The sequence below is a fragment of the Talaromyces marneffei genome, chromosome 1, assembly GCF_009556855.1.
Source record: "Talaromyces marneffei chromosome 1, complete sequence".
In the NCBI taxonomy this organism is placed as follows: domain Eukaryota; kingdom Fungi; phylum Ascomycota; class Eurotiomycetes; order Eurotiales; family Trichocomaceae; genus Talaromyces; species Talaromyces marneffei.
The window spans coordinates 873652-892806 of record NC_072348.1 but is presented as its reverse complement, the minus strand read 5'-3'; the positions used below and the strand labels follow the sequence as shown (position 1 = coordinate 892806).

The window sequence follows — 19155 nt, the reverse complement described above, 5'->3', positions numbered from 1 at the left end:
GATGGAGAGACTCACTTTCTTTCTTTGCGGCAGATCGGGACAGCTGATTGGATGGGGAGGGCAAGCGGCGAGGCGGCGGGAAACCATCCACTTAACGCGTAACGCGTCCGACTGACTATACTAACTATTAACTTACAGTCTACTACGTAGTACTCGTACTATGGTTACAATCAATGTTCTATCTATCTACGTATAGTGTTAATTTATGACTAGTTAGGAATATTAGTTGAAACAGAAAAGATCCGCTGGATTGCCATGATACAATAGCTGATTAATTCTTAATATTTGACATCTGGTAACTATCCGACACACGATACCGTAAGCCGAGAAGAAAAAAATAAAAAGCACTGGCGGCGACATCGGTAAAATAGCTCGTGGCATGAACGAGACGAAGAAAAAGAAGAGAAGAGAAGAAACTGAAGATGAGATAGGGTAATAGTCATGATTTAAGTACTTGTTCGACAGGAACGACAAAACGAGAAACGAAATGAAATGATGCATGAGAATGCGAGAACAAGGTGATAAACCTCTGGACGCCATCAGCCTTTTCAACCAACGCCATCTATGTGAAACCGCGATATTGAAACAGCACAAGAAGATGGCAACGAAAAAACAAACAATCCGCTTCAGATCAGAATGAAGCTCATATAGACACATATGGAAATTTTTGGAATCAAGAATGAGAATGACATCAACGACATATAGTGGAATAAAAAATACTGACATGAGGAAATTAAACTATACAGCATGTATATCATGCGGCGTCCTCAGCGGACTGTGAGGCGTTTGAGGCTTGCCGCCGGAGGATTCGATTCGCAACAATGGAGTACCGTTCGGAAAGTCATTGCTGGTCACCGAGGACCTCTTCGGTTGGTGGTGTATCGTTAATCCTGATTCGGGCAGTTCCCGCTCCCACGAATTGACAGCAGGAAGTTTTGTGCCGAAATCAAAGCTGTCCGCCGTAAATGTGGTGGCGTTGCTACCGTTTTGACTGCGTGGATTGTGAGTGGTGTTTGTTGGCGCGATAGAAGGCGGGTAAATCGGCCGCTCGTCCTCAAGAACTCTGGGATCACGGCTCACCTGAGGCTCGATGGGTTTAACCACTGAAGATACCGCTGAAACATCGCTGCCAGCGGGACTTCCACCTGCGTTGGCCTGAGGGGGGCCATGCGTGTCATTGGAATTTTTTTCGGCAAGGCGATATTTGCCCTGGGTCACTTGTTCGCGGACGATATCCACGTCGGTAGGGAAGAACACTTTTTGGAAGGCTTTGATGGCGAATCGGGGGAGGAGACAAAGCACGACAGTGACGAAAAGCACTGTCCAGTAAGCTAAAGTTCCGTAAACTTCGGCCGCGTGATTATAGAATTGTGCAGAGGCGGTGGTGGAGGTGTAAACACCGGTCCAGAAATAGAGGAGAAGACTGCTAATTGCGTTGATCAAAACAGTCAACCAGTCCCAACGGAATGTGTTCATGAGAACATATGTATTACTGGAGATAACTGCGGCCGAGGCGACAAGGATACCGAACTGTTGACGGTCATCGAGACTCAGCCCGTCTCCACGCTGGAATGTAGCCTGGTTGTAAAGCAAGTATGGCATGAAGAAACACATCAAAGACTGGTAAAAACCATCGAACATGTAGAGCCTATATAGGTATGAGATTAGATATCGATTATAAGAACGCACAACGATACTTACCAGAACTTGCGCTGGCTCCATTCTTTGCGCTCGATACCGCGCATATACAGCTGCGGAACCTCAAGCGAGATTTTGTCACTGACATCCTGGTCGAAGATGCCCATGAAGATGACAGGGAGCGAGGTGAAAGCCAAGTTGATCAGAATAATATAGGTGTAATCAAAGAGATAGGATCCATCAAAACTGTTGTAGATCGAATACCAGAAGAGGGCGAAGGTCCAAACGAGCGTCTTATAGAAGAAATTGGCAGTTGCCTCACCAAGTCGTCGATATGACCATCGGCCATGGACAAGAAGGAGACGCTGTAAGAAGCGGAATTGACCGATAGCGTAATCAGAGGACATGACGGCTTGTCTGCCTTCTTCACCTGCAATACCAACACCGATGTCTGCTTCTTGAATCATAGCAACGTCGTTGGCACCGTCGCCCACAGACAAGGCCATGACGTTCAATCCGTTCTTTACCATCTGCACGACGGCGGCTTTCTGTGCAGGACTAACACGGCAACAAAGAACAGCCTTGCATCGTTTACACAAAAGCAAGAACTTCTGTTTCAACTCCTCTTCGAGCATCAGTTTCAGTGTGTCTCCATCAATGACCAACGCGTGAGTGGCAGCGGGCGGAGTATGATCCTTGCGAGCTGCAATCAATTCTTCGTCTGTGCCCTGAATGCCAAATTTGTTCAAGTATCGTTGTAATTCTGAAGCCGCAGCCTCAGGTTTGTCGGCAGGAACGTTGAACACAATCAACTCCATATCGTTGTTCAGGAGGTTGCACGAAAATCCGATGTTGATGGCTGTTTCGACCTTGTCACCAGTCAAAACCCACAACTTGATACCGGCATTTGCTAGCAACGAAATCGTGTCCGGTACACCGTCTTGCAATCTGTCCTCAATGGCAGTTCCTCCCAAGAGCATCAGCTCTTGTTCGATCACATTGGCGACTTCCTCCAACTTGTCATCACGATCGACGAGAGCAGCGGCAGCCAAATCATGCGATTCGTTCCAGACACGGTATTCTTCTTCACTCAGGATGCGCTCGGCGATACAAAGAGTTCGAAGACCTTCGCGAGCGTATTCCTCGAGATGATCGGCAGTGGTTTTCCGGAGCGCTTGTTGTTGGCCACGTGCAAGTCGCTTGTAGATAACACTATCGGCTCCTTTGCAGAAAAGTCGGATTGTACCATCGGGCATACGGATGATTGCACTCATTCGTTTCCTGGTGGAGTTGAATTCCAACAGATTGAGAACCGTGTAAGCACGCTCCTCACCTAGGACATTCACAATCAAATCATCGCCGTTCCTCCCTAGCACTGTGAAACCGCAGTCACGAGCAGTGGCGACCAGTGCTACTTCATCTGGTGATTGTGCTTTGAACTCGATTTTCGGAGGGTCTCCAGGAGTACGTTCAGTGATGGCAGTGTGGCAGAGAGCTAGGGCAATCATGAAGCTCTCAATCGCTTTCTTTTGGGCCATGCCATTTTGACCGGAGAGATCTATGGCAAACTCCGGCGAGATAAATGTCAGGTTATCATCAATCAGGTAGGGATTGTCATTGATTTTTCTCAAAAGCTCCAGTGACCGCACCTTGCTCTCAGCAATGGCCTTGTGGGCTTTAGCAGCTACTGCTTCGACATCGATACCTTCGCGACGCTGCATACCAAGTTGAGCTTCCGTGTAAGCTTCACCATACATGACGCCATTGATGGTACATTTCTTGAATTCCATGACATTTTGCGTCAGGGTTCCCGTCTTGTCGGAGAAGATGTATTCAATCTGACCAACGTCATCAGATATGTTCCAAGACCGAGGAACACAGGGCATATTGAGGCGTTGATAAACCATGTCGAGATCGAAAAAGATGAAAAGCGCCTGGAAAGACCGAATAATTTCCAGAGTGATGTAGAGAGAGATAGGCACAAAGTTCTGAAACAAGATTAGACCGGCGAAGAAAGCGACAATACCTTCAACTGGTGGAGTGCCACCATAAGATCCATACTCGAAGAATGTCCAGGAGCCTTGAGAAGCCCAGGTGACACCGTTGACAATACCAGTGACCAAGCACAATATGAACAAAATGGTGAAATTGGGGATAACTTGATAGTTCATTTGCCGAGCAAGTGCTGGTCGTTTAGTAGGGGTCTCTCCAGAATTGAGCATGATCTTCGTCTCTGGGCCGGTGAAGACAACAACGCCCAGAACCCACTCGGTATTTTGAAGGCTACAACCACGAAGGAGAAGATTGTTGATACCGATGGGCTCTACCTTGTCTTGGAGTGGGCCATTGGGGTGATTTTCATCGTGTTGTTGCCATCGAATAGCCGCACTGTAGTTGTGCAGGTTCTGGTGGGGAGGTTCGCTCTCGATGAAGAATTCGGTTTTCTCGCAGTCTCGAGCGTGCTTGACTTGTCGTCCGCAGTTCAAGGCTTGGCGCACTTTCAAGTTCGTCTCACCATCCAGGTTCTTAGTTTCGATATTACAAGCTCCATCGGGATCGGAAGAAGAGAGGATGACAATATCAGCTGGAATCTGATCTCCGTTGTACAACCGAACGAAGTCGCCGACCTTGACACTTTTCCAATATTCTCGTTTGAAGCGCGCAGTATGTGGGGTCTGCCTCGAGCGGTCGAGGATAGTGCCTGCCCTCTTTTCACCATGAGCCACGCTTTCACGCACAGCCTTGACAGCTGGCAAGTCTTGGTCGACATCATTTGGTCCATCTGGCCATCCGTTTCCCTGAACCTGTGGATCCGGATGTGGAGAGGCAACAGGAGTCATTTGAATGGCATCTTCGGTGTTACCGCCATAGTAAGACTGTCGCTCAGAATACACAGATTGACGGTAAGTTGCCATGGAAAATCGCCTGTCATCCTCGTCGGCGGAATTTTCCTCTACCTTCTTGTTTTTGTTCCTTTGCATTGCGTGGTATGTGGAGATGATAAAACGTGTGCTTGCTTTTTTAATTCGACGCCACAATGATACTTCCTCCTCACTGGCATTGACGTTTATCCAATCGACCAAGCGGTAGACGGGAGAGTTGTTCAACTGATTGTCTTGTACCGTACGTCGCCAATCCTCAATCGCATCTTTGATCGCTGTCACGACGATAATGACAATCAAAGGCACAGCGTTCATTCCTGGATTGGTGACACCGAAGATGGGGAAAAACTAAACACATGAAATTTTAGCATGCCGGATCCTGCCTTGAAAGTGACTGAGGGGTAACTTACACCTAGAATTATAATGAATAAGAAATAAAGATTCGCAATATTTTGAAATTGAAGCCACAAGTTCTTCGGAATGAAGCTCAGCGGCGTATATTTCGCAGTACGAATCTTGTTACGCGGATATTGCACTTTCAGATTTCCTTCCTCGTCGCGTTCTTCATCCGGTATGGGCATATTGAAGTATATCCGCCGTGTCTCTTGTTGGCTTTCAGCGGGGGCGCCTTCGTTGGGGGCGCCATTATTCCCATCGCCCGTACTGCTACCAGCCGAATTTCGCTTTTCCTCTGCGCTAGATGCATTGCGTTTATGGAGTCGGTCAACGATTGAAACCCGCTTCTTTAATCCGCTCGAATTCCCTAACCGCCGAGTCGCCCATCGCTGTCGCCTCGTCGGTTTGGAGACTTCACTGTTTGTTGGCCGTAAGGAATTGTCATTCCCTTCGCCGCCGCCTTCGAACTGAATCCGAGACATCCGGAAAGGTTTAAAACGGCGCGCAGAGCATGTAATCGAGGGTTTGTTGATCAAACAAGGAGACGGGTGCGGTTATTCAACAGTCAGTCCTGGTATCCGAGCATCCGATCGAAGCGGCGGATCCTGACGATGCAAGAAACCGCCGTAGTTGGTTGAGGTTTGATTTCGGCACCTTCTTTCCCCTTTCGCTAATTCGAATAAATTGTTCGTTCAGAGCTTACCAGCCACGAGAGACCGAGGTGGCCGGGTTGGTGTTGCGTTGAGAGGGGGCGATCTGGGCGAGATGTCAAACACAGCCGCAAAATCGCAAAAGACAGCAAAAAGGAGTCAGCTGAAGCCGAGGTGCGGTAAACGGTGACAGCAGCAGAAAGCGGTGTCCAGGATACGAGGCAAGACGAAGGTGTTGAGTATCGACAACGATTGGGAGGCGGTCGTTGACGGGGGGGGGGGGTGGAGGAAGGAGAGCGAGTGAATTGTGTTATGATTTAGGATTTAGGGAGAGAACGGCAGAAAAGACGCCAGGTGTATTCTTAGTAAGGATCTGGCTGCAAGAAGAGATGCTGATCCAGCGGTTAGTAATTGTAAGCAATACTCAGTAATAACACCGCGCGGGAGTTACGGATGATTAGCGTGGTCAGGAGCTCAGCCCATCCTTAGTTTGTTCGGCTTGGCGCTTCCAGCCGGGCTAAGTTGCCCCCGATCTTCTCACATTACTCTGTATAGTACTACGCAGTAGTATCTGTAGTATAGTACTAGTGTATGGAATACGTAGTATGTATATATGAAAATAGAAAAATAGTGTATAACAGTATTTCTCCTGGTGGAAGCCTACAATTGCTATGGTCGTCGCGTTGACATGTAAGCCACTACGTAAGTTGCGAGTAGCGAAACTATAACAGAGTACTCTGGACGGAGTCCGGATGTAGCCCACTATTAATATCCTGCATAAATACTACTATGTACTGTTTGTTACCTGTACCTGTACTATGGACAATTAACTTACAGAGTACATGGCATTGAAAACTAGACTACGGCCCCTCGACAATCAGAGCATCCGTGTCGTACAGCATACGTGCTACAATACCTCAATACAATACCATTGTGTCCGTACGTACAGTCTACTGCACGCTACATATTGCATACTACATAAGTTACTACATAGTTACTACATACGTACTATGTTACATAGTCTACAGAGTAATAGGGCTGCACGTTATGTCCGACGGCGTTATGTAGGGGGGTTAGACTTTACGTCCGATACCCCGTTACGCCAAACTTACACGGGGCCGGTCCTATCAGATTAGATTCATCCGCCCCTTAACTTCCTCCATGGCATACGGATTTGTAACTATGCCTTCCTCTGCATTATAAATTCATTTTATCTGTAGATCTATCCGATCCAGTTAATGCGTTCAGATGTATTCTCTTCTTTTCTGTTGATTCACTTTTTGCGCATCCGATTGGAATTTGAATTGTCTTTTACCATGGTTCATTCTATCAAAAAGAGAATTTATTTTTTATTTTTTTTTTTCACGGATGTCCTTCACCACGTTTTCTCTGGGACAGCCCCGTCATGCCCCGGTAGCCGCCAATGATGACGCATACGTTCGAGCCACTAAATAACGGATATACGTATTACTTCTCATAGTAGACGGCAACTCCGAATTGAAATACCAACAAGCACATGTGCATATGCCATGGTAGGTAACAAGATTAGTACCGGAGTAGTACTTGGATGGTGCCCATGTAAATAAATGTTGATCCTGTTTAGCAACACGTAACTACTCAGTCGGCTCCCTCAGATCCACCGTTCAGCTATTGACACTAGCCTGCAACAGCAACAATGACTTTGGAAACACCATCTGCGCTGCTGCGCTCCATCCTTCCCCTCCCATTTCATCTCAGGAAAACAGAGCAAACATAGCTCAAGTGAAACTCAACCCAATCCACCATGGCTCAAGCAGAAGCACCAGCAGCGGGTTCAAACAATGGATTGACAAAAGAAGCACACAGAGAAAAGACCACCAAAATTTAACCCCGAAGCCCAATCGCTACTTGAATCGTACAGCAAGACTGCACCAGACAAAGTCGCCCAGCATGTTTTTGCTCTGCGCGACGAAGCATATGCCGTATATCAATATGTTTGTATCGGCCAGATGAGATTCCTATCATTCAATTTCTCACACATGCCATTCTATCCACGCCTACTTGAACTGCTCAAATCATCATCCTCTGGCAGTTTCCTAGATGCTGCTTTGCGCAGGAGATTCGCTTCTTAGCAAATGAAGGAATCCCGCATTCGTGATTATATGGATGCGATTTGGAGAGGGTGTTTATCGACCTCGGATATCGTCTATTCCTGGATGAAGGCAAACTAGGTGCCAGATTTCTGACTGGTAATCTAACAGAGCCAGATGAGGGCGCGTATCAGAGTGGGCAATTGGCACGGGAATTGAGTGGTGAAATGGTGGCTATCTTTGCATCGCCTCTTTTCCATATGTGGGATTATGAAGACCAGCTCTTGGCTGCCAAGAGAATGGCGGTCATGTGCGAAGTCAGACCGGGTGTCATGATCACCGGTCGTCAATTGGGGAGCTACCTTGGTGGACGCTATCCGATGAATGGCATGCGCGAAGACGGGGACAAGTTCAAGAACTACCGGCATAGCGAGCAGACTATTCGCGGTTTCTGGCATCGGTGAGGCAACCGGTACCCAATGGACTGTTGATGCTGCTACATATATGGCTGAGGAAATGGAAGAAACCAGAAATGTACCCTTTGCAGAACCGAATATATGTATGATTTGGTAGTGTGCTACGCGGAAATAGTCTCCTGGGAAATTATCTCTACTGGTTTACCATTCATTTGGACCAGGTAATATTGAAATATCAACAATTTGTAGAGCAGACTACTACATCTTCCAAATCATGGCGCCCTTTCCATACAGGCCCAATGTGATACCAATATTGTAATCCGTATCTCTCAACGACGTGCAGCCACCCCCAATCCCCTCCTTCGCCGTATATAAAGTCTTTACACCTGTATTCGCAGACCACTCAACCACCGTAGTAGGAGAGTTGCCATCAATACAATCTGGGTTGCCAATAGTGCTATTCATCAGACATTTAAATCGCTCCACGCGCATCTTGTCCAGAGTCGGGGGGTGCGGGTGACCGGTAATGAGCAAGACACCATCCTTTTCCGTGGACAGATTGTCCGGCATAAAAGGCAAATTCACCACACCGGTTTGGCGAAGGAACCGATTAGCAGAAATCTCATAAAGACGTACTGCGGCAGCGCTTGTTGATGAGACAGCCACAGTCGTTTCATTCAGAAATGTGATGCCATTCGCAAACGGCACACGGGCGACGGTGCGGAATTCATTCGTCAAGAGATTCACATAAACAACCGCGCCCAATGGAAGGCCAAGGTATGTCTCAATCCAGGCCAAGGTGGGGGTGTAGCGTTTGAGAAAGTAATGGTCACTGGTAACATATAGCTCGTGGTCGCTGAGGACGGCGATTGCATTGGGCGATCTGATCAGGGGGCTGCTAATTGTTCTTTGATATGTAGCGACGGGGGTTTTTGATGAGCCACTGAAATCGAGTGAAAAGATCTCAATCTGAGAGCCGTTTAGACCATGGTTGCAGACGTACAACGTCGAACTCGGCCTATAGTACTCAATGCCAAGGGGATGGAACTCTTTGATTCCGGGAAAGTCGCGCAGCTCAATAGTCGTAAGCTTTGCCTCCTCATTAAAGGGGGGTTTCTGACCATATCTGTACAAGTGAAGATTACCGTGAGGAATAGTCGACAGATCCGGAGTAAACGTTCCCATAACAGTGTTCCATACATCTCTGCCGGCATCACAACTGAAGATTGCTACATGGTCCTCATCGATCATGAGACCATCTTCACAATTGCGTATTCGATCAGCGAATTTGATCGAGAAGTCGGCAAATGTATTGATTTCGGTGAGCTTGTGAGGTGCATTGTCCACGAGAAGCCGGATCACGCGGGCACGCTCTACCAGGAATGGATAGAGCAGAGCAAGCGCAACAATTGACTGGACAATTGGGTTAGTAAACGGTTAAGAAAGTCATGGATGTCACTCACCAGCGATATCCTGATTACGGAAACCATTTTCAGACCATTTCCTTCTGTCTGATTATAGTCACAGAAGATAAATCAAGCATATTTAGCGACGAGGGATAAGGGTTTGTAAACCTCAGGACTGGGAAGCTGAAGCTGACGTCCTACGGTAGGTATGGTAATTCTCAGCTAAACTGATCAAGAATGGGCTACCGGTCTCGTCATTTCCCCCGGTCGAGGGTGGGGGGAAGCGACGAGACCGTGTCACCGTAATCACTATTTCGCGTTGGCCCTCTGGGGAGGTTTACGTAGCATGGATCAGCAAGGGGGCGGATATCCAATTAGCATCATACCAGGGTTAATGCTAGGGTTATCTATTTGCGGCACTAATTATCTAGTTGAGAAGCTCACGTGGCTTCGTGGCACCCGCGTGCCTGCCAGACGCGTAGACTCCCCACTTGCACTTTGAGGTTTGACCAACAACTCTGATCGATAGACTTCTATCATGTACGTTGGCTTACAGACATAAGCAAATAACCTCGCTTGAAGCGACATGTCTCAGCCTCGTACTATTAAGGACTATTTCAAGCGTCCGGCCTACGCACTTCCTTCCCCCAGCGTCATCATCCCCGCGCTCGGGCAACCCTCGTCACCACTGAGCGATCCGCCCTCTGATCTCCCTTCGCATTTTCCATCGTCCCAGCAATTACCAGACCCCGTGGAGCCCCAGATAAATAGCAGTTCACATGGTCCAGCCAGTCCCAACAGGACTGTGCCAACATACAATGGCGATTTCACGTCCTTCCGTCCAAGCTCCTCCCTCAATACCAGTTTCAACTCGTCGCAGCGGATAGTCAAGAATGGAAAGGAAGTCGTGATCGACTCGGATGCAGATAGTGTCAGCTCCGAGGAGTTGGAAGATCCCGAAGAGTTTTTGAAGAAGTTCCTAGGCAAGGCTTCGTCTCCGTCTCCGAAGCAAATACCTGTCTCTCACGATGTCAAACCAAATACTGCTTCAAAACAACCCAACCGCAAACGCTACGAATACCGCAATTTTCGAGCAAAGTTTGGGCTCGACGAGAAGAAATATAAATTCAGTATGGAGTCATTAGTGCAACGCGCTGTGGATGATGATGAAAGCGAAATGAAGGTAGCGAAAGCGAAGGCTCTGATGGACAGCCAGAATCAAACGACTTCAACATCAGTCAACGGCTCTGGAAATAAGAGTGGCGCATCGAACCTGCGAGAAGATATATTAGCATCAGGAATTTCCACTGATAATCCGGAGTCTGATTTCAAAAGACTGCTCACTGCGGTCAAGCGCACGGAGGCCCTGGAACAAGAAAAGTCGTGGGTATTCTTTAGAGACAACTCGAAGAAGCCGGATCTTCCTGAGTTTCCGAGGGATTCCATCCTGCCTTCATCTAGGGAAGCATTTTTAAGAGGTAAGATAATGCTATCTTGTCACGCTGCTTGCCTCGCTAACAACTCTCCGCAGAATCATTTACGCGCGAGAGGGCATTTTTCTCGGGGATTATAGACTTTGCCCTGTCGAGAGACGTTCTACCTAATGAGGTTTTGATATGGATTTTTCAGTCCGGTATGTTCGTTACCCTATGGACCCAATACCATTCCTCTGACAACCAATAGTGCCGTTGGAGCCGCGAGATGAACTGAGATACGCTTATTGCAGAGCAATTAAGGTGACCACTTATCCACCAGGCTCCTCGGTATATGAAATCAACTGACTCTTTTTTAGAGTGCCAAACGCGAGCGCATAGAGTCACTTATAGGACCTGATGACATAAACCGGATTTTCTTTAGCCTTGGTGGCTACCCAACGGCAGTAGATGCAAAAGAGCCCATACATCCAGAGATGTCGTACAATCAGGGTGAGAGAGCTTTTCAACAGCTTTTATAAATGTATCAAGCTGATGGGAAATAGAGGAGACGCCTCACAATTGGAGTTTTCTCCTATCAGTCCTCCAGATGCTCCGAGAGGTAGCCGATTGGTATGTAAATTCTTATCTTCAAGTGCATAAAAATAGACTTGCTGACTATGTTTTACTAGTCTGCGTGCTGATACAAAGCAACATACGTTAAACATTTTATTTCGGTTGACTTTGGATACTGCCTTCTCTCACAACGATATGGTCATTGCATCTTTAGAGGCAACAGTCAATTATCTTCTTCAGAGCATACCACCTGAGCAGTTTGGGAAAGTTGTAAGTCATTGCTTCTAGTTTTGTCGAAACGTTAAAAAGCTTACATTTTCTCCAGACACAACCGATGAGCAAAACTCTGCTCAAAACGGTCAAAGACACGCAGTTCCAGAGCAAATTGCTCAACCACATACTACCCTCAAGTCAGGAAATCGCAATTTTCAAATGCCGGTTGGCGATGGCATTTTTGACCAAGGAAGAGTCTCCACTTGACAACTTCAGCGAACAGATCATTTCTTTTAAACAAGTTCTCAATTATTTACGAACAGCACGCTTGGACTCTCAGCTGCATAAAGCTCGATTGGAACCTGACTACGATTATATGGAAATAAAGGCCATCACATCACTTCTCAACATTGTCATTGACACCGGCCGAACTACACTCGTCTTCCCTGACCAGGAAGCAGAACGTGAATTCAACGCAGACGTTGATAGTCTAGCAGAACAAGTGAAACGAATCTTTAGCGCCATGGAGGACTCCGGGGCATCTCATCTGAAGCGAACAGAGGCCAAACAGGGCCTCGAAGCTCTACAGTACCGAATTCTATACTCTATCCGAACAAAGCGGCGGGTCAAGTCGATGTTTGGACACAGCAGTCCGACGAAGAAGATTAATACCTGGGCGGTACCAAAGAAGACCGTCGAACAATCCTAAATTGACTGCCTGTTTGGCTTTGCTCTTTTTGCTAGTTGCTAACTTGACGATGACATGACTGGTATGAGTAAACGACTCACTAGGTTCGGCGCAATCCTTCTTTCTAGACATTAGACCTGAGATAAACTCAACTAATGTATAATGTATACAAGTCAAAAAGAAGAGTCTCAAGCCACAATCTATCGCGTACTTTACACTGCAGCTGAAGTAACAATACCAGTAGAAATTCGCCTATAAACAGAGAAATAGTATAGAATGCAACTGAGACCACCTGAGGAAGTATACAGTATAAGATATATGGCAGGTGAACCATCTAGCGGCTCGCACAAACAAGGAATAAGGGAACAGAACGGGCAGAAGAGGAAAGACGGTGCTGGGGTTCTAATCGTAGAACTTGCGGTTCACATTCTTTCCGAATAGTGTCTCGCGAACAGCTGGCAGTGCGTCGATCTCCAAAAGTCGCAGTCGCTCTTCAAAAGTGTTGTTGATATCAATCTTACCGCCGCCACCAACGATAGAAACACCGCCCGCTCTGTTTGAGAAGGTCAGTATAGAAAACCATACTAAGAGGGAATTGAACTTACGATCCATCTGGCAGCGGGTCGCTCTCATCAAGAACTATCGTCACATCCCTGCCAACCTTGTCCTTGAATTCCTTCTTTGCATCCTCAATGGCCTTCTTGACCACATCATTATCCTTCTTCCGGGCTTGTACCGCCACCTTGTCTTCATTCAGATAGTAGAGACCCTCCAAAATCAAATTAGCCAATATGCTCTGATACTTCTTCGCATCCTTGGTTGACGTGGTAACCTCTTCACGAGCGCGCTGGAAGAGCTCATCGAGCAACTCCTGACGAGCCGAGAGGACTCGCAGACGGGTACGATTCGAGAGTGTGGAGCGGGTGATTTGCTGGGACATGGCGGCTTGTTTGAATTTCTTCTCATATAGGGCGTCGATAGCAGCGATCTCTTGACGGACCAGTTTGGATTTCTCAATGGCGAATTCCTCGTCGGCCTTGATGTGGATTTCTTTGGACTTTTCGAGAGCTTCCTGCTTGATGAACGCTGTCATCTTGCGGAGCTCGCCCGCGACCTATCCCATTCGACTGTGGTTAGCAATATGCAGTTTATGCAGACTTGACAACTTGTGAATATGGCCATACCTGGTCGTCCGAGAGGGCATGGCGTTGCGACATCTTGACTGTCTGTATGTGAGGTCTTTGGGTTGGGAGAGGTGGGATGACGATGTTATCCTTGTTCGAGGCCGGGGTTTGCTCGCTTCCCCAGATATCGTGAAGCTGCGTGGGCGTGGATAGAGAGTCTTGCTGCGTGATTTCAGGTCGTGCCGATGCAGGCCCGAAGGAACGTAAGCTGATATCTTGTGAACGTTCGTTCGCAGGTGGTTAGATCAGTCGTGGAGTTGGAGCAACGCAACATCCATGGATGGAAGCAAGCTGCGGGAGCGGGTCCACTGACGACGGAATGGGCCAAGCGTCCGCAGGCATCAGCTGCCCTGGCCCCAAACATGACGACGGCCACGATCAACCCTTAACATATATCCACTAGTTAACTAACATTAAACTTGCTGCATCTCTATCTGCTTATACTATATATCTCTTTTCTCGAGCCTCCCTGCTTTATTGACAGTTCTTTGCAAAAGCGTCGAGTTCAACGCTCTATGCCTCTCCTCATATAAACTCGTTGACACGGCGACCATGCCTAGCATCTGCCACGACCTACACGCCTCCGCCAAGTGAGTAAATGTCCGAGTGAATGCATATGCGCCGTGCGCTTCGTTACGCAGATGGGTTTGCTAGGTGACTTATCGCCTGGGGGAAGTATTGCCGTGAGCTTATTATCCTTTCTGTGCTTTTCGCAATGCAATGAGGGTCTCCTTGATTTCTGACTTTGGTTTCAGATCGGCGTCATTGTCGGGGTCATTTCTACCAGTCTCCAAGCGATCGGACTCACCCTTCAGCGAAAATCCCATTTACTAGAAGACGAAAAGGCGCCATATGAGATTCGCAGACCTCCATATAAGCGACGAAGATGGCAGCTGGGCATGTTAATGTTTGTCGTTGCGAATATTGTTGGGAGCACTATACAACTTACGACGTTACCACTACCGGTTCTTTCAACGCTACAAGCTGTATGTGAAACGCTCGGAAAATCGCATTGCCATCATTAACTGAGTGATTTAGTCCGGCCTGGTCTTTAATACAATATCCGCGACGCTCATTCTTGGAGAAACATTTACAAAATATTCCTTAGTTGGTACAGTGCTCGTATGCATTGGTGCGGTTTTAATAGCCACGTTTGGCGCGATCGGTGAAGCGGCGCATAGCCTCGACGAACTCTTAGAGTTGCTTGATCAACGGCCATTCATTGTATGGATGGTCATGACCGGGTTGGTGGTTTTACTCGTCCTCTTCAGTACGCGCATCATCAAGACCATTTCGACACCAGGCAACTCCAAAATCTTTCGCTCCATACACTTATCTCGCTCTTTAATATCCCCACACCAAGCGAAGTTCTACCGCGGGTTAGCATTCGGATTTTCCAGCGGAGTCCTGTCGGCTCACACGCTGCTGCTGGCCAAGTCAGCGGTTGAGCTACTTGTCCGCACGATCGTTGATCATGTGAATCAATTCAATCGATGGCAGTCCTGGATGATTCTGATCGGGCTGGTCCTTCTCGCCCTAACCCAATTGTACTATATGCATCTTGGCTTGAAACTTTGTAGCACTAGCGTTCTTTACCCTTTTGTTTTTTGCATCTACAACATTGTCGCGATTTTGGATGGGTTGATTTATTTCCGCCAGGCGTCGCAACTTACGGGACTACATGCTGGTCTCATCGCGCTTGGCACTGTTGTTTTGTTGGCGGGTGTTTTGTGTCTTTCCTGGCGACTCGAGGCGAGTGACAGTCACCCGAGTCTTGCTTTGCCGAACACGGCGCAGACGCCTTTGGGAGCTGGAATGGGCATTGTGGAAGAATTCGCCGAACCTGAAGAAGATGAAGAGTTGATGGTTGGTGAACGGCAACCTCTTTTGTCAAAAGCGACCGACACTTCGCATCAACGTGCACCAAGTCTACCTTTGGTGCCCACATATCGATATCATTCTCATACCGTTGACGCCCATACACTCAATAATGAATCCGCGCAGATATGGGCAGAACTCGATGATTCTGAGAATGAAGAAACTGGCCGTCGGCGGACATCGATAGAATCTCCGTCAAGCTCAACAACGCGAAAGAGGATTTTGCGGTACCCTCATAGGCGGACATTCTCAGTACATACTTCTGAGACTCGAGGGCAGAGACGGCCATCGCTAGGGGATAATGAGAGTCACCCCTATTTCCGCATATCCAAGACCAGGGATGGGAACCAACAAGCCGATGCTCCGTCGGCATTGTCGCGTTGGAGCCCGCGGCGGTTGCAGTATCAACGGGGGTATGCTGGCTCTTCAAGACGCACCTCAGCTCCGGTATCGTTGGGTAAGGAGCCGGGCTTCGGTAGCACGCGGAGTCCGATTCGAGATACTAACGACGAAATTACGCGAAATTACGGAACAGCCTCACAAAACGAGCAGACTGTTGAAAATAACCATGAAGATCCGAATACAGACATAACTATCAGCGCCGGTTGGAGGCGAGGCTTGGGATTAGTACAACGCTGGATGGGGAGGATACTGTGGCCTGAAAGGAATCGGCGAGACTCGACGCATTCTCCTGTATGAGGATATGTACTCTTTTGCTTCGAATACAACTTCTTCCATAGAATATGAGGATACTGAATGAAGCTTGCTTTGGAAACGTATCAAATATCCCACTTTCTTTAAGTAATTGATAGACAACGAACAAATCTGATAGGAGGGGGGGAAAAAAGATAAACAATGATTCACAACAAACCTTACAACTACGTACTCATGACAGAAGCACGAGGTGAATGTAACCCCTCCCCTGATCAACATGACCAAACAGGCAAGTTTCCATCTTCAGTAACTCTTACCGGATCCGGGTTAAATTTCGAGCCTGCCCAAACATTTCGACAAGAGTAGGGTAAAAGTAATGAAATAGCGATCGATTTCTTACATAATTGTCACAGTTCAATCCTTGGGTTAAGTAGATTATTAGCTTTACTTAACGGGAGCTTTGTTGCTTTTCAAGCGCAGTAGAAGCTTCGATTTCTGTTCTTCAACAAGCCTAATTGCACATGTAAATAGAGAGTAGTTTCTGATACACGGATTTTTGAGCAAAAACAAATCAGATCAAACTCGTCGCCAAGCTTGTTTATAGCTTGAGGGAAAACCAAAGAAATATCCGTAATTGTGAGAAATACATCAAGAAAAGAAAATCTCATGGCAAGTCAAACTAGAACGGATGAAGCAAAGCCTGCGCGAGAATTGCGAAACTGCCAGTCAAAGAATAACAACACATGTAACATATTCAAGCAGAGAAAATAAGGGAAAATACCGCAGTCAATCCGAACGCAAATAAACGAGTACCGCAAGACCACACTCCGAGAACACCTCATCTTCACCGATGATTAGACATGAATCAAGCGTCGACAAAAGAAACCCCGACAGTTGTTCCACACCTAAGCATTGAGCTTTCGCCAGTTTAGTATCGTGAGAGGTAAGAAATTTTGTTTTTTTGCCGAACCCTCCTTTGTCACTTTTCCACATAGCCAGCTTTGTCCAGTTCAATAAGTTTAGTTTCTCTCCTATGCTTTGTGTCGAGGGACAGATGATGGTTGTGTATACAAAGAAAAGAATGATGACCTTGTCCCAAAAGATAAACACAACATGATTGTTGAACTCGATAAGGTGAGATTGAGAGTTGTACCAGAATGAGGCAGGATTAATCATTCATGGATTAACAGCGTATTAGTGCAAGGCCAACTGTATAATGTTTGTGAAAGGGTATCAAACGAGCCGAGGCGGGAAGGGCATCAGGATCGTAGATGGCGAAAGTCGAGGATGACGAGTATAATAAGAAAGGAACACCGCAAATAAGGAAACACCATGGCCACAAACACCTGCCACTCTGGTATAATTAACCATTAAAAGAGTCGCACACACAAATTGTTTAAGCAGTGGAGGGATGTTGTGGTGGCATTCTGCCTCCAACGGGCATTCCGGGATATTGTCCGCCCGCTTGTGCCTGCTGTTGCTGAAGGCCCTGGTAGTAGGCCATCTGCTGCTGCTGTTCCTGTGTCATATACCCGGGCTGTATGCCAGGCTGACGAGACATGTGTGCTTGCTGTGCGTTGACGTTGTTGTGAGAGACATCTTCGGGAGACTCAGCGGGAACATCGGTAGCGTCAACACCATTTTCGGCGGACGGTTCAGGCGCATTCAGGCAGGCCTAACAATCAATCAGCAAGCTAAATCGTATGACATGATGATAATGATTCTCTCAGCTTACCTGAATAAGGTTCTTGCCCTCGGGTTTGGTCACCAAGGGTTGTAGTTTCGGGGTGGTGAATGTGTAGACGAGACCAGTCTCGGAGACGACGAGCAGCAGTACTTGAGTACCGGTCAAAACGGACAATTCGTAAGCCTAATAATTGCCTGTCAGTTATCTTGAACACGCTACCGAATTATTTATAATCAGGAAGTGGGAGCTCAGAACGTTGTTGTGAGGCGCGGCGGAACGCGACTGCACGTACCTTCTTCATGATACCAGCCTTTCGCTTCGAGAAGGTGATGTGACGACGCGACTTGTCTTGGATAAATTTGATTTCAATCTTGCGACGCTCACGACCTGGCTTGTCATCATCGTCGTCATCGTCGTCACCAGCAGCACTCATACGGGAGCGCTTGCGGTCAACATTGGCACCGTTGCCCATCTGCTGCAGCTCGTCCTGAGAGGGCGAGGCATGCTCATCGGAAACAATGTTGGCGGAAAGATCAGCCATAGTGACGGTACAAATGGGATCAAGGGCGGATTGAGAGGGCAAATGTGTGGTTTGAGATGAATAAGTGGGATGTTAACAGAAAGCAAGAAGCTTTGTTGAGTAGTAGTTGAAGAATTGAAGATGAAGTTCCCCAAAGAGGAATGATGCTTGGGTTGATGGATAGACGGCCAAATCGAGTAACGCGTTTGGGAGAGGGAGTTTTTTGGGTAAAGTGTCGAAGGGAAAGCAGGAAGGACCTTTTTCGGGGGGGGGAAGGTGCGGGTGTGGGTAAAAAAGGAAAAAACGGGCAACTGGTCAGGCCTGGTAAACGGTATTAAAACCAAATACCACTTATCTCAGCAGGCGGGAGAGGCAAAAACATTCACGAGTAACGGCGCGCGGCTGGGGAAGATGGGGCCCTGCATATCATATCCACCAATGGTATGTGAGCTGGAAGCAATGGACTTCGCTCTGCTCAGCAAACGTCCAATGGTAATCGTCCTTTTAAGCCAGTGGCGCTGTTCCAGTCATCTATCATTGGCCGCACAATAGCAGTAGTCCCGCTGCTCTCGGCGGGTCGAGACCACGAAACTGCTGTTTTTTATGCTGCACACGGCAGGCGGTGACCACCACATTGTGTAAAATTACCGCGGTTACGGCCCCATGAGGGGGGTTTGTATTTGGTACACATCATTGGCCAGATTCTATTCTGGCAGCAATCAATTCTGCTGTCTTCCTCGATGGAACGTCCACATATGTAGTACTGCGAGAGAAAGGTGATGAGGATTGCCTTATTTTTTTTGTGCAGCAGTGAGCTGAGATTGGCTGGTAATTGCCTTCTACTACTGTAGTATATGCTCTCGAACTGTCCCGTATTATGAGAAAC

At 47.5% G+C, this 19155-nt stretch overlaps 7 protein-coding genes across 7 annotated transcripts; 3 read left to right on the top strand and 4 right to left on the bottom strand.

The window, feature by feature from the left end:
- Nucleotides 1-738: 738 nt before the first annotated feature.
- Nucleotides 739-5398, bottom strand: EYB26_000333 (uncharacterized protein; the record flags this gene model as incomplete). Its single annotated transcript, XM_054259650.1, has 3 exons — nucleotides 739-1648; nucleotides 1702-4868; nucleotides 4931-5398. The coding sequence occupies 3 exons, from the start codon at nucleotides 5396-5398 to the stop codon at nucleotides 739-741; spliced, it is 4545 nt and encodes a 1514-aa protein (XP_054115625.1).
- A 1684-nt stretch (nucleotides 5399-7082) lies between these two features.
- Nucleotides 7083-8099, top strand: EYB26_000332 (uncharacterized protein; the record flags this gene model as incomplete). Its single annotated transcript, XM_054259649.1, has 3 exons — nucleotides 7083-7098; nucleotides 7170-7460; nucleotides 7813-8099. The coding sequence occupies 3 exons, from the start codon at nucleotides 7083-7085 to the stop codon at nucleotides 8097-8099; spliced, it is 594 nt and encodes a 197-aa protein (XP_054115624.1).
- Nucleotides 8100-8309: 210 nt separating this feature from the next.
- On the bottom strand, nucleotides 8310-9541 carry EYB26_000331 (uncharacterized protein; the record flags this gene model as incomplete). The annotated part of the gene is made up of 2 exons (XM_054259648.1): nucleotides 8310-9464; nucleotides 9515-9541. The coding sequence occupies 2 exons, from the start codon at nucleotides 9539-9541 to the stop codon at nucleotides 8310-8312; spliced, it is 1182 nt and encodes a 393-aa protein (XP_054115623.1).
- Nucleotides 9542-10043: 502 nt separating this feature from the next.
- Nucleotides 10044-12367, top strand: EYB26_000330 (uncharacterized protein; the record flags this gene model as incomplete). Its single annotated transcript, XM_054259647.1, has 7 exons — nucleotides 10044-10935; nucleotides 10989-11090; nucleotides 11141-11193; nucleotides 11250-11382; nucleotides 11436-11502; nucleotides 11562-11715; nucleotides 11771-12367. The coding sequence occupies 7 exons, from the start codon at nucleotides 10044-10046 to the stop codon at nucleotides 12365-12367; spliced, it is 1998 nt and encodes a 665-aa protein (XP_054115622.1).
- Nucleotides 12368-12748: 381 nt separating this feature from the next.
- EYB26_000329 (uncharacterized protein) lies at nucleotides 12749-13563 on the bottom strand (the record flags this gene model as incomplete). Its single annotated transcript, XM_054259646.1, has 3 exons — nucleotides 12749-12899; nucleotides 12952-13460; nucleotides 13531-13563. The coding sequence occupies 3 exons, from the start codon at nucleotides 13561-13563 to the stop codon at nucleotides 12749-12751; spliced, it is 693 nt and encodes a 230-aa protein (XP_054115621.1).
- Nucleotides 13564-14171: 608 nt separating this feature from the next.
- EYB26_000328 (uncharacterized protein) lies at nucleotides 14172-16107 on the top strand (the record flags this gene model as incomplete). Its single annotated transcript, XM_054259645.1, has 3 exons — nucleotides 14172-14213; nucleotides 14286-14516; nucleotides 14569-16107. 3 exons carry the CDS (start codon nucleotides 14172-14174, stop codon nucleotides 16105-16107), a joined length of 1812 nt encoding a protein of 603 aa, XP_054115620.1.
- A 1351-nt stretch (nucleotides 16108-17458) lies between these two features.
- Nucleotides 17459-18290, bottom strand: EYB26_000327 (uncharacterized protein; the record flags this gene model as incomplete). Its single annotated transcript, XM_054259644.1, has 3 exons — nucleotides 17459-17737; nucleotides 17798-17932; nucleotides 18042-18290. 3 exons carry the CDS (start codon nucleotides 18288-18290, stop codon nucleotides 17459-17461), a joined length of 663 nt encoding a protein of 220 aa, XP_054115619.1.
- Nucleotides 18291-19155: the final 865 nt, after the last annotated feature.